At 33.8% G+C, this 14,744-nt stretch overlaps 1 protein-coding gene across 1 annotated transcript; it reads left to right on the top strand.

Annotated features, from left to right (window-relative positions):
* Positions 1-11,801: 11,801 nt before the first annotated feature.
* On the top strand, positions 11,802-13,685 carry HELRODRAFT_75516 (hypothetical protein; the record flags this gene model as incomplete). Its single annotated transcript, XM_009015501.1, has 5 exons — positions 11,802-11,903; positions 12,209-12,333; positions 12,713-12,855; positions 13,131-13,207; positions 13,515-13,685. Coding segments are annotated over 5 exons (618 nt in total), but the record flags the coding sequence as incomplete, so codon positions are not given.
* Between the last annotated feature and the right edge of the window lie 1,059 nt (positions 13,686-14,744).

The raw sequence follows: 14,744 nt of genomic DNA, 5'->3' as shown, positions 1-14,744 counted from the left end.
TAACAACTGTCTGTTGAAAATCATAACACAATGCTAACTATTGTATATTAGCCAAATGATAATAACAGAGTAACAGAGCATAACACACAAACACACACAAACTCACAATTAATTCATTCTTTAATTGATTGATTCATTCATTAGCTCTTACATCCTATTTAAATGTTCTTATTTGTGTAATGGTCAATGTCGTAATTATTTCTACTGTATATTACCTTATCATAAATAGACCTGTATTACATTTTACATAGAAGCTAGCAGTATAAATGTCTGTATAGAATTTGTTGCATAATATATATATATATATATATATATATATATATATATGTATGTATGTATGTATGTGTGTGAATATATATATATATATATATACATATATATATATATATGTGTGTGTGTGTGTGTGTGTGTGCGTGTGCGTGTGTGTATGCCTGCCTGCGTGTGTATCAGTAATTATACATAGCCTTTGATGTCATTTTCACTTTAGCACCTTGTTATATATGAGTAAAACATTTCTGTTCTTTAGAATGCATTAATATAAATATAATATAATATAAATATAATATATTTATATTAAATATAATATAATAAATATGATATAAATATAATATATACACACAGAAATATGCATGCAAACAAAAACATTGACACATACATACGCGCGCACGCACACGCACACACACGCCACTTCATTTTTAAAATAACTATGAAACCTGGAAAGTTCTATGCTAGACCATTCCACTTCTATGATAGCATACATACTGATAACATACACATGCTGAGAGTACAATCATAAACATAAACATACATATACATGCTTGCAATACTAACAGATATTATACAACTGATGATTGTTTATAGTGGTGTACACTAATTATAGGCATATGCTGTACACTAATTGTGCATTTAACATTCTCAAAGGATGCAAGGTAATCACTCACACTATCAAGCACATCCCTGTTGTCAGTTTTTGAGGAGCTCTCTCCCTCTAACACCACGTAACCCTGGCCAGTTAGGCGTCGAGTTAGTGTGTCCTGACGTGAAAAATTAGTAGAAGCATTTTGGCTCACCTTAGCAACGTCTTGCACATCCCCACCTTCCTTTCCTCCTGATTTGTCATCCTGCTTCTTTGGAGTTTTTCTGATTATTTTTGACGAATCTGACACCTAAGATGTGATGAAGAAGTAGCAGATTGTAATTATTTTATCTCAAATATTGCAGCTACCTTAATGTAAACAACTTTTTGTTACTGCTTTCATTACATCTAATGGTTAGCACAATTAACATTAAACTGAAAAACAAAACAAAACAGCATACAGTCAACTTTTCCTGATGTTCCTGCAACAGCAATTCAAATTCAGCATCAGACAGGCTTTCCATATTTCTCTTCCCAGCAATTTCTTGAAAGTTCTCCATACTGATCTCCTTAGTTGTGGTGTGGTACTCTTTCGAGGAGACGCCAATAGTGGTTCTGAACCAATAGTATTCCAGTTCTATGTGCTCATTCTGAGGTTCCCTCTGAAAAAATTCTCGTGACAGTTCCATTGTTGGCTGTAGATGTTTCAGGAAGTGTTGAGGTGAATAATTATGCTGATTAAAAATAGGCTCTTGGTGGTATTGAGAGAGTTGTTGGCTGCTGTTGTTGCCGCTGCTGTTTGTGTTTGATGCAGTTGTTGGTTTTATGGCATCAATTGTTTGATAATTTTTAAAAGGTATGTATCCTGAGTATGAAGCCGATTTAATAAAATCTAAATAGTCTTTATAGTATAAACTGTAAAATCCTTCCACTGGTATGTAATCCTTATTTTTCAAAATGATCGTCGAATTTTTCTGTGGCTGCCTGATGAATTGAAAACTGACATGATCTACTGATGGTTCATCGGGGCAGACCAACAGGTCCCTGACAAACTTGTTGGACATTGGGGTGGTAAAGTCAACAGTTCAAAGTGGTAAATTGCTGAAATGAAACAATTGATACAAATAAAATAATACATATACTGAATATATTATGATCTATCAAAGAATGTTTAATAAAGATAACAGAGCAAAATAAATCACTCTAACGCTAACAACCTAACAGTCTGACTGAATTAATAAAATATGAGAGTGAAAGGAATGAAATCATTATGAAAACACATTAAAAAAACAAATGAAAGCACATGAGCATGAACTAAAAATAATTTGAAAAAATTTAAAAAATCTGATGACAAAACATACATTTGGAATCCATTTTTGATTTTTTGAAAAAGCAAATCTTAACTAGCACTTTTAATAAAATAGATGAAATATATGAAATGTTTATTTATTAAAAAATCAATAAAACAGGCAAGAATGTTTATTAAAAAAAATGTTTTAAAGTTTTAAAGATTATGAATTATGAATTAAATTTTGTTTAACTTAGGCTTAGACTTTAGTTAGAGAATAGTAATTTTTTAAATTATTTAAAAATTATTTAAAAAATGCATGCTATGAAACTTGAAAGTAAAAAAAACCAGAAATCAAAACTTATTACAATTACTACTATGATAGCGATACTCAATAATTCTCTTAAGAATTATTTTATTAAATTACAGTAGTAATAAAATAATAAATAATGTTTGATTTTTAGATTATGATATTATAGATACATAAATAAATTTTTTTTAAATTCTATAAAGCAGGAGAAAGGCGCCAGTAGTTTATAATAGAAAACAAAAATAACTTGAAGTTATGATCATTAACTCTATTACAACATAACTGAACAATGCTCCCGTTAAAGCCAGAGCTTAAATATGACCTTGCATACAATTTTTTTAAAATGCTTGGCTGATCTGGTGAATGTGAATGAATATTTTTCAACAAAAATAATTCACAATTAATGTAAATCGCGAAATGATAGAAAAGTAGTTATAATAATAATGCCAGAAAATATTTTGCTGAATTAAATGCCGCATTCTTTAATGAATAATATCTAATTTTAACCTCCCACGCAGTTTTAAAAATTTAAAAATACGAAATTTTCATTGAAAATGATAAACAAGCAGTAGCTTTTTGTCTTAAAAGTGGTGACCATTAATAAAGAATTGATTGCAAAACGTTTGAAATTCCGTTAATAGTTGTTTTTTTAAATATTTATTTTTCAATTAAGTGAATCAAATGTATAAAAAAATTTTTCACTGTAAAAAAATTAATAAGAGAAGCCCTTTACTATGATTAGTTATAAATTAAATTAACTTTTAATGACTCTAAAAGTAAACATCGTCTTAAACCTCCCGGCATCAACGAAAACAAAATGACATTAAATAATGAGAAAGTTGATTTGTTGAGTGATGTAATCGTAAAGTTAGCTAATTCTAACCGAGCAGACGATTTCAGTTGTGTTCTCGATGACACGTTAGCTAAGCTCAATCAGCTTAACTACTCACAGCATTTCCTAACTGAAAAGGTTTTTGTTGCCTCATTTCATTATTTAATTACTTTTTTTTAAGCTCTTAGCCTTCTTTCTTAAATTTTTATATTTTAAAATTCAATTAATAATTTAATCTTGTTTTTTGACTAATATTTACTAAATTAAACGTGTAAATCAAAAAGTGACTAAATGGAAAACTGAGTCAAAATGTTCAAAAATATAAAATAAACAATCATAATGTATCAATTACTATTAAAATATTTGAAAAAAGTAAAATCTAGATTATTAATTATTTAATTAACTTTAATATAAAATAAAATGAATAAAGTGTTGTAACACCAATTAAATAGTTTAGATTTTTATCCTTAATTTCTGTTTCAATCAATAAAATTTTAATCAAAAGCTTTAAAAATCAAAATTTTTATCTGCTGTCTGTATGTGTTTGCAATGAAAGTTAATTAAATGAGTTAATATTTTTGTTTAATGCTTCAAAGTTTTAAGTTTTAAGCTTTAGGTAGGTTTTTTAAATGGAGTTTAATTTTTAAATGATGAATTAAACTAAACATTTCAATTTTTAATTTATTTTTTAATTTATTTTTCTATATTTTTTAATAGAAAGCAAACAGAATCATCTGCAGCTTGATGAAAATTATCCCCTTGTCAAATGACCAACTCATAACAAAATTTTGTTGTCTCGTTATCAACTTTCTCAACAAACAAACGGTCAAAATTTATTTATTATTTTATTTATTTATTCATTAATTTGTTTATTTGTTTATTCATTATTTTATTTATTTATTACTTATTATTTTCAACTATAATTTTATCTATTTCGCATAATTTTCTAGAATTTGAATTCTATTCTTATATCTATCAAACAGAAATGTAAATGTTATTAGTTACAATAGCAAAGAGTTAATGCATTCTGTGGTATCTGTAACAAAATAATGCACTTGTTTGATAAATTTTTTTCTCTCAATTTGCATCAACCCAGCTGGTCTTGGAAAGTCACCAGAATGAAGTGGTTGAATTTTTTTTAAAAATTTTGAAGAAGTTCCGAAGTTTTGATGGTCAAATTAATGGCAACATTGTCCTCTGCCTGCGAGCTCTGGGCAGTGTCCTCTATAAGAATGTTCAAAATTTGTTTGATGTTTGTATTCGTTGTTCCATTTTTTCCATTTTTCCAAAAAAAAAATTTTTTTCATTTAATATAAAGTGACTAATATAAAAATTACAAAAATTTAAATTATAATGATTGGTTTATGATAATTAAAAAATGTTGATTGACATGTCTAGATGCATGTCCCCATCGTAGAGACCATGGTTTCCCTGTCGTCTGTGAGTACAAATATCATAGATGGCAGTGACATTGGTGGTGGCCAGTGTATTGAGTATAACGATCTCTCGCTGACCTGTGCCATTGTTCAGAATTTTGAGAGTCTGACTATAGGGTACCTGATTTTTTTTAATTTGTTTTTTATTAACTTCGATTAAAAGTTGTGTTTTAAATATAGTTGTTTATCAATTGAGGAGAAATTTAATGCTTCACTGATTTACTTAATGAAAACACTGACTGACCAACTGACTGAATATGTTATAGTTTCTCCTATAAATTCCAACTCCGACAACAGCGAGGAATATTCTCAGTGTTACTTGAGTGATGAGAACCGCAAGATAATTGTCCAACACCTCTTACAGGTTCTTCAGAATTTGAAATTGAGATCAGCTCCTGGGGTCCACTTCAATCTTTACTCCAAGGTGAACTTTTTTCAGTATTTTTTTTAGTTGTTGTAATTCATTTGTAATAGTTTTTATCATGTTTAAAGTTTTTTCTTATGTGTATGTGTGGGAGTGTGTGTGTGTGCTTGCGTATGTTTGCGTGTGTGTGTGTGCGTTATGTTTTATTTTAAATTTGAAATAATATAATATCAGACCGTTATCAGTTGCTTCAAAGGCTTGAAAAACATTCTTCTCGTTAGTCACACCTTCCCAAATGATTTTGTCAACTTTTTGGTCTCAGTAATACAGGTGTACATTTTTTTATGTGGGTGTGTTTGCATGTATGTGTGTGCGTGTGTATGTGTATGTATGTGTGTGTGTTTGTGTGTTTGCGCTTGTGTATATGTTTGCATATTGTTGTGCATATATGTGTATGTGATTGAGTCATTGTCATATAAATTTGGTTGATAATGTGTGTGTGTGTGTGGTTTGTATTATTTGTGTGCGTGTACAATTGTGTGCGCATGTGTATGTTTGATACAACATACAGTACATTATATACAATGTAATATATTATTTTTGAGTGAGTTCATGTTAATTTTATCTTCATTATGCAACTAAATAATTCTCAGAGAGGATACCCTAGTTAGATCAAATCAAATTTTTTGTTTTAAGGCTTACATGCTTTTTGATCAACCTGATAAGTCGTCATTGTTATCAACGATTACATCAACACTACCTACAGTATCAACAACAAATACAACAACATCAACAACAACAGCAACAGTCATGACATCAACGAACCAACTCAGTAAAATTCAACAGCAGCTGTCGAAACATAATCAAATAGTTGAACAACAACAACAGCAGCAGCATCTTCAACCATCATACGCAATTGCAACGTCAAAAACGATGATGACGTCACCAAGAACAACTGGTACAACAACATCAACAATGACATTAAGGGCCCATCTCCCATCAAATCCAATCAACACAAATTGTGGTAGTAGTTGTAATAATAATAATAATAATAATAATAATTTAGGGAATAATTCGACAAAACATAAAAGAAATAAAAGGAAGAAAATTAAATCTAAACAAGTAGTGAATTATTTAATTGAATAATTTACTAATTAATTAATTATTTTATTTATTTATTTATTTATTTATTTATTTATTTATTTATTTATTACAATCCTATCTTAAACAATCTCTAGAGGGGTCAGCAACAACAAACGCATGACTCACGGATCTTTTCGCAATCGAATCCGGTCACTACAACAGCAGTGCCAGGCACTTTACCGTTAGACCACCGTGACACCCAGTTATTTACTTAGTCATTCTAATCAGTTAATTATTCACTCACTTATTTTTATCACTTTGATTGCTTATAGCTTCATCATCACTGTCACAATTTTTACTTTACCGCCAGTTCCAACAACAACAGCAACAGCACGAGACATCAAATTGCGATGATCATCCCGACTCAGATGTTGAACAACAACATCAGAAACGACCTACATTTCACAAATCTAATTCGCCGAAATCTGACCCGATTAAATCAACTGTATCAGCTGATGATGCTTTTTGGTCCACATTCGGAGTTTCTGATTCGTCGGATTATTCGGACACGGAGGTTAACAGCAGCCAATCAAATATTCCTGGAAAATCCCATCTCGTGGAAAAAATGAGAACATATACTCTAACTTGTTTTCATCTGGCTGTCAAAGTTTGTATCATTTATTTGTTGTATGTTTGTTTGTGTTTGTTTGTTTTTATGTTTGTTTTTATGTAGGTTGTATGTTTGTATTTGTATGTATGTTTGTGTTTTGTATCAATTCATTTATTTTTTCTGTTGTTTGGATTATTGGGTTATGATTTTTAATTTTTTTTAAATCGCTTTTCTTTGTTTGTTCGTTCGTTCGTTCACCATCATCTTCATCTTGTTTGCAGTAACAACAAAACTTTAAAATTACTCTACCGAACTTTTTAAAAAATCAGTACATAGATAAGAAAACGATGTTTGGTCTATGGTCTCAGTTAGTTCCAGAGAGCTTCGTGGGGCATAATGTTAAACTCACTGACTTCCCTTTGTTTGCGCTCATCGTTAAGGACCAGTCTTTCAAGGTTGGATTCATGTTCAATTTATTTATTTTTTTTTTTAAATTATTACTTATTTAATTATAGTCTAATAATGTTATTAATAATTATTTTCATGATTATTTATAATGTGTATAATGTGACATAATTTTCATAGATTCGATTGGCTGGTTTGTCCATACTGACCTCATTAATTGATGGCTCTAAGCAGTTTCTCATGGCCGCTGAAGACGGGTCAGTGATAATAAAGATGATGATGGCGATTATTGTATTTATTATTAATTATTATTTTTATTTATTTATTCTTTTTTGTTTTTTATTTGTATATTTATTATTATTCGTTATCACATATTTATTTTCTAATTGATGAATTTTCTGTTGTATGTGCAGAGATAGATACCAGAACGTCGCATACACGCCATTCTCTGTGAGGCTGGCTGGTATGATAAAAGAGTTGCACAGGTTAGTTGGTTGCTGTTGCTGTTGGTTGTGTTGTTGTTGTTGTAGAGTTGTTGTGTTGTCGTGTTTTTGTTGTATGTTGGGCTGTTTTATTGTTGTTGTGTTGTTGTTGCTGTGCTGGTTTTGTTGTTATGTGTTGCTTTGTTGCCGTCTATTTTGTTGTTGCTGTTTTATCTTTTTCCGGTTGTTTTTGTCACCTATTTGCTAATATCCTTGCTATGATTATCTATATTACTAACTATTTTGTCTTTTTGTCATAATTGATGTTAATACCAATATTATTATTTTTATTATTATTTTTATTTTTTTTTTCGGTTTCATCATAGGTAGCCAAACGGCAACCTCCGATCTCGGGGAAAATGTCGTCTAAACGTGTGTTGTTGTTGTAGTATTATTATTTTTAATAATTGTTATTATCACTACTACTACGTGTATAGATGTTTATTGCACATTCTGTCTAAAGAGCAAGTATTCATCGTCATTGTGCAAGCCATTAAGGTTGGGGATGTGTAATTGAAGTAGCTTTCTGGTTGATTGGTCAGAGGCACCTAGTCCTGCTTTTGAATGAGCTGGTTTGAATGTGTGCTTTTCATTTAGTATTCACGTGACGCCGTGTGTGTGTGTATGTGTGTATGTGTGTGTGTGTATGTGTGTGTGTGTTTGTGTGTGTGTGTGTTTGTGCGTGCGTGTGTTTGTGTGTGCGTGCGTATGTGTGTGTGTGCGTTACCTTTAACCTTTAGCAATCTTACCACGTAACATTCAGTGTCTTGGCGTTCTTGTGTCCAACTCACCTTACCACAGATTGAAACCGGGTCTACTGAGTAGAACCACCAAGATGGTCAGACCATTCCTCTATCATAAGGGTATGCTGGCTGGCTGGTTGATTGGATGACTGAATGGCTGGTTGGTTGGTTGGTTGGTTAGCTAGATGATTGGTTGGTTGACTGGTTAGTTGGTTAGTTTGGCTGGTTTCTCGGCTAGTTTGATAAATAAACGAATAATTATTAATACCTAATAATAAATAAATAACAACAACACACGTTTAGACGGCATTTTCCCCGAGATCGGGGGTTGCCGTTTGGCTACCTATGATGAAACCGAAATACCCCTCGACCCCATCCAAATCTGTCACTCGCCTCAGTATCACGCAACCCCGCTTTCACCCTGTCCTTCTCCACCTGCTCTCTCCATCCCATTCGCGGACGACCCCTTCCTACCACTCCTTCAACCTCGAACTCCAACGCTCGCCTAATCCCGACTCTTTCATCCCTTCTCAACACATGTCCATACCACCGTAATCTCGATCTCCTTATCAATGTCACAATGTCCTCATTCAGTCCCATCATTGACATCAGCTCTGTACTACTCCTCCTATCCTTCACTTTAACCCCACACATCATCCTCACCATAGCTCTTTCAGCCCTCTGCAGTACACTTTCCTCCTCTCTCTTCAGCACCCAAGTTTCACCACCATATACCATCGCTGCTCTCACACATGCTTTATATACCCTCTCTTTCATCTTCACTGACCATTTCTTTCCACACAATACCCCACCCAGTTCCCTAAATTTCATCCATCCTACACGAACTATAGCCGTAACTGCGCTCAAACATCCTCCATCCGCGTTCAGCTTATCCCCTAAGTAAACAAAGCTTTCCACTCTTTCAATACCACCACTAAACCCCGTCCTTGCGTCCGTCTTATTAATCACACCATGAACACATTTCTTACATTTGAACGTGCTTTCCACCTTTTTCAGTGCCCCCCTCACACCACTACATCTCTTATGCACCCATTTCTGACATCCTATACACAATACCGAGTTAGCCTTCACTCTCCTGTCACATACCCCACAGGGGTCTATTTTACTTATCACTCGCTCCCCACCTTCCCCACTCACCATTACCTTCGTCTTACCAATATTAACTTTTAATAATAATAAATAAATAAGCAAATGGATAAATGAATGAATAAATGATTGAATGAATAAATGAATGAATAAACAAATCACGTGATTAGATGCGAACATAAGAGTGGTAAGCCTGACGTGTATGGGGAGTGTCGTATCAGTGAGGACTCCACTGGCGGAGGTCGTGCACATCCTCGAATCAAAAAATAAATTCACCTCCAGCAACAACTCCCTCTCTTCGTTCTCAGATCTGAGGATTGATAAGTTGGAGCTTACTGACGCCACTGCTGCTGCTGCTGCTGCTGCTGCAGATCGATCCTTCAGTAACTCATCTTCACTTTCTGCTAGTCCTGGTTAGAAATTTATGTTTGTTTGTTGGGTGGGCTTGCTTGCTTACCATTTGTAAATGTAACGTGATGTGTTAATCGGATGGTTTGCTTTTTTTAGATTTCATTTTTCCCTATCAGTTTTTTGTTTTGAAATGAATTCGTTTTTGTGTACAAGTTTCTAGAGTTAGAGTACACCAAGTTTAACGTTTTTTCAATGTTATTATTTTGTTGTGGTTGCCATTTATTTGAATTTAAAAATTTTATTTACGAAATCTCATTTATTCAAACATTTCAGTGAAATTTTCATCGTCCCCTAATCGTCATCAACTGTCCGGTGACCTTCCTGTGACCTCGGCCTGCAGGTCCCTTCACTTCAGTGACCTTCACCCCGGTGAAAATTCTGCATCGATGTTAGAAAGCGACAACAGCATGGGCGGGGGCTGCAACTACATCAGCAACGACATGTCCTGGCTGATGAAAGTTTGTATAGAAATAATTACCGACAAGAGGAAACCGTCCAATCGCCACAACTTCGGTGACGCTGGTGGTTGTAGCAGCAGCGACAATAGCAGCAGCGGCGCTGAAGACTCGTCGTCGTCATCTGACGTCGATTACATATCGCCATCAATATCACCATCGCCAGCATCGAAATCATTATCAACACCAGCAGCAGCAAAGCAGCTGAAGCACGTGATACCAGTACGAGTTGAAGCTCTTCAGCTCTTGACGCTTATCACCAAGGGATACTTCTCTATTGTCAAGTTAGTATGTAATAGTATCACGGCATTACCGTACATATTATTACAATAGTACTATGTTATTGTAAATTTGTAGTCAGTAGTAGTATTACTAACTTGAACACAATTCAATACTAACAAAATTACTCACAAGAAAGCACTTGTCCTGTGTTCGTGAGGCCATCTTGTTCTGTTTGCAAGATAGTGACCAGTCAGTCCTCTTGCATGCCTGCAAGCTGCTACTGTCTCTATCAACTGCTGTCAATGCTACTACAGCTGCTGCAACTACAGCTGCTGCTGGGAATGTTCTAGAACAAGTAGGTTATTTTTCGTTTTTTAATTTTTTTTAATTATATATTTTTTAAGGTGTCTTGTAAAGAAATACTTTCTTTTTTGTTATTTTTCGTTTATAACTTTAGTGTCATTCTATTACGCGTGTTTATAAGGGCTGTTACTATTCGAAGTATGCAACTTTTAGTATAATTACTTAACAATAGAAATATTATCCTGGATTCATAGCCCTACATTTTTTACCGTCACTACTGCTGCTGCCACTATTCTAGTACTACTACGTTTTTAAATGTTGCTTACTGCTATTGTCTCTGGTACTGTTTTTTACCGTTACTACTACTACTACTACAGCTAGTACTTTTTCTATTGCTGCTACTACTACTACTACTACTACTACTACTACTACTACTACTACTACTACTACTACTACTACTACTACTACTACTATTGCTACTACTACTATTACTATTACTATTACTACCACTACCACATTTCCAGTACCAGCAACTCTGGTGGACGTTGTTGGACGGTCCAGTGCAACAATTGTTGGCAACAAATGTTGAAAAGAGCAACGTTGACGAAATGGTCGTCATGACGATGTGTGAATGCATTGGAAGCATCGGGCAGAAAGTCTTCTCTGGTCTACCTGTGCGTTCTGTGCCTTTTTTTGAAGCAGCCACTTACGACATTCACATTATTCCTACGCTCTGTGGTTTTGAAACATTTATATTTAGTTGCAGTTAAACGAATTGAATGAAATATAATACAAAATACACGTCATGTGTTCATTCATTGAAAACGTTAAATTCCATAGTTACTCTTACATTTTTATCATTCTCTCACCTAGGCCTCGAAACACGTCTTCTGTATAACAATGATGCTGGGTTTGACCTCTGACCCTAACGCATACGTACGTATTGGAGCCCTCTCTGCTATTGGTAGATGCCTTGAGTACCCCTGTCTGAGAGAGGTGAGTGTGCTGATGACGATGTTGTTGGTGATGATGGTGATTATGATTGGTTAAATCTCCCTGTATAATCATCTTTCTTAATTGTTTTACTTTTTTCTATAATTATTATCCTCTTTATTCATTCGTATACTCACCATTATCGTTTTTCAAGGTTTTCTTCTTACTTACCATTGTCATCATCTTCCTCATATGTCATCACCATCATCATCTGCATCATCACTACCATCATCTGCATCATCATCTGCATCATCATCACCATCCTCCTCATCCCACCATCTCTTCTCTCCAACACTCCACCACACAAGGACGAATGCTTTTTAGTGGACGCCACGTCATGCCTCATCAAAAGCTGTCGAGATAGCAACCTGTCTGTCGTCATGAAGGCCACTTGGTCCATTAGCAATCTCACCGACGCGCTGCTCCCTAACAAGTAGTAGTAGTAGTAGTAGTAGTAGCAGTAGTAGTAGCAGCAGCAGTAGTAGTAGTAATAGTAGTAGTAGTAGTAGTAGTAGTAGTAGTAGTAGTAGTAGTAGTAGTAGTAGTAGTGGTGGTGGTGGTGGTGGTGGTGGTGGTAGTAGTAGTAGTAGTAGTAGTGGTAGTAGCAGCAGCAGTAGTAATAGTAGTAGTAGTAGTAGTAGTAGTAAATAATGATATAGTTTCAGTTAGTTTTATTGCCACGTGTCTGAATTTGATATCGAAGCATTGATGGTTGAAACGAACGATGGATGGAATTAGGAAGATGATTAAATGACTGATAATGGTACTGACAGTAACTAATTATCACAATTATGTCATGAATCTATTTATAGAGACGAGAATAGCTACCCCAGTTCACTCCTCCTTGAACTGTACACAACATCGTGTGACCTCTGCACGAAGAATGACAAGACAAGGTCAAATGCCCTAAGAGCACTCGGAAATTTACTAAATTTTACCCCTAAGCAATTTATTGGTTGAGTCATTTTTTCTGCCTGATTTTATTTTGTTTAATTGTTTATTTATTGAATTAACTGTTTGTTTATTTAATTATTATTTCCGTTCGTTCACGTATTTCTCATTCAATCATTTATTCATTCATGTATTAGAATGTTCGTTTTCAATTCATTCATTTGTTCATTCCTTCATTTGTTCGTACTGTGGATGGTTCATTTCTCTGCTCGTTCATCCATCATTTGTTCGTTCGTTTTCCACTCATTCGTTCATTTCTTCACTCTTACCTGCCTGCAGAATCAGAAAAGTTCAGGGAGGTTATGGATTTGAGTCTCAAACTGATCAACAACTACATGACATCAGGCAGTGTCAAGGTCATTAATTATAATTATTATATTATGAATATACGTTATTTATATTATAATTAGTTTATAATTAGTTTATTTGATGTATATATTTTTTATTTACAGTCAATTTAGATGCATTCTTATCTATAATTGCCATAATGTTTCATTCAACGTTACGCCATTGTCAACGCTTTTAGCATTATTATTGTTGTTGGGATAGTTATTATTACCATCATTTTTATGTTTATTATCGTTATTATCATTATTATTATTATTAATATTATTATTATTGTTGTTGCTGTTGTTGTTATTGTTGTTGTTATTTATTCGAAAGGTAAGATGGAACGCGTGTTACGCGTACGGTAAGCTGATGAAGAACGAGTTTGCTTATAATCAAGTTCATCCTAATATTAAGGTTATTACAATTTTTTTATATTATTATTATATTATTATTCCCTCTCTTTATTTCTCTCTCTCTCTCTCTCTATTTCTCTCTCTCTCATAATTATCAATAATTATGATCAGAGACCATTAAAGGTGATAATTTTCTGATTATTTTCTTATGTTTATGCTTCTTTTAAACCTTTTGGATATGAGCAAATGGATTTTTGTTTTAAATCCAGGATTGTTTTTTATGTTATTTTATGTTGTGTTGTGTTATGTTACATTATGCTATGTTATAATCAATCTACGAAACATCGTAAATATTCCCACTTATTTGGAGTTGCTGAATGAAAGCGCATTTCATTTCATTTTCCGGTAAAATATTTCTTCAAATATTCCACCCCACCAGAAATCCTCATTCAAATCTCTTCTCCACGCAATCAAAACCTGTAAAAACTTCAAAGTCAAAATTAGCGCAGCTACCGTCTTAGGCTCGCTGACCAATAGGAACGCTTTCTTAATAGGTCAGGGCCGTTCGAATGTAGGTCAGGTTAAAGGCAATAGTAGTAGTGGTGGTGATAAAAAGGATGGTAAAGATGAAGAAGGGGAGGAAGATTTTTTCATTCCGATATTGGAGACGATGACGATGACGTTGCTGTCGTTCAATTCATCCAAATACGATTATCTGGAGATAAAGATTGCCACCAGCTTCCTCAAAAAGGTGTAAATTCTTTTTTTTTCTTTTTTATCTTATCATTTTTTCATTCTTACTTTCACTCTCTCTCTCTCTCTCTCTCTCTCTCTCTCTCTCTCTCTCTTTCTTACTCTCTCTTTTTCTCTTTCTTACTCTCTCTTTTTCCTGCTCTCTCATCTTTTATGCACCATTATCATTTATTCTTTGCCTAAATTGATTAATTCCCAAAATGGTATTATTAATTTGTTTTTCAGTAATTCCTCCAAAAAATAGTAAATAACGGATTAAATTTTTGTCACCAGGTTACATCGACGTTATTGAAGCTCCTCACATTGACCGAGTCGTCTGATCTCGAAAAACTGCACGCCATCATTAATGACCAATGCGATGACCTCAAAGTTCAAATATTCAAGGTCATTTCTGAGGAAGAGTCACGTGAAGCAACTGCTGGTGGCTTACTGGACCATCCGGCTACTGATGCGGAAG

Source organism: Helobdella robusta, assembly GCF_000326865.2.
Source record: "Helobdella robusta unplaced genomic scaffold HELROscaffold_16, whole genome shotgun sequence".
NCBI lineage: Eukaryota > Metazoa > Annelida > Clitellata > Rhynchobdellida > Glossiphoniidae > Helobdella > Helobdella robusta.
Note: the sequence above shows the minus strand (reverse complement) of the source record. Positions and strands in the feature narration are given on the sequence as shown.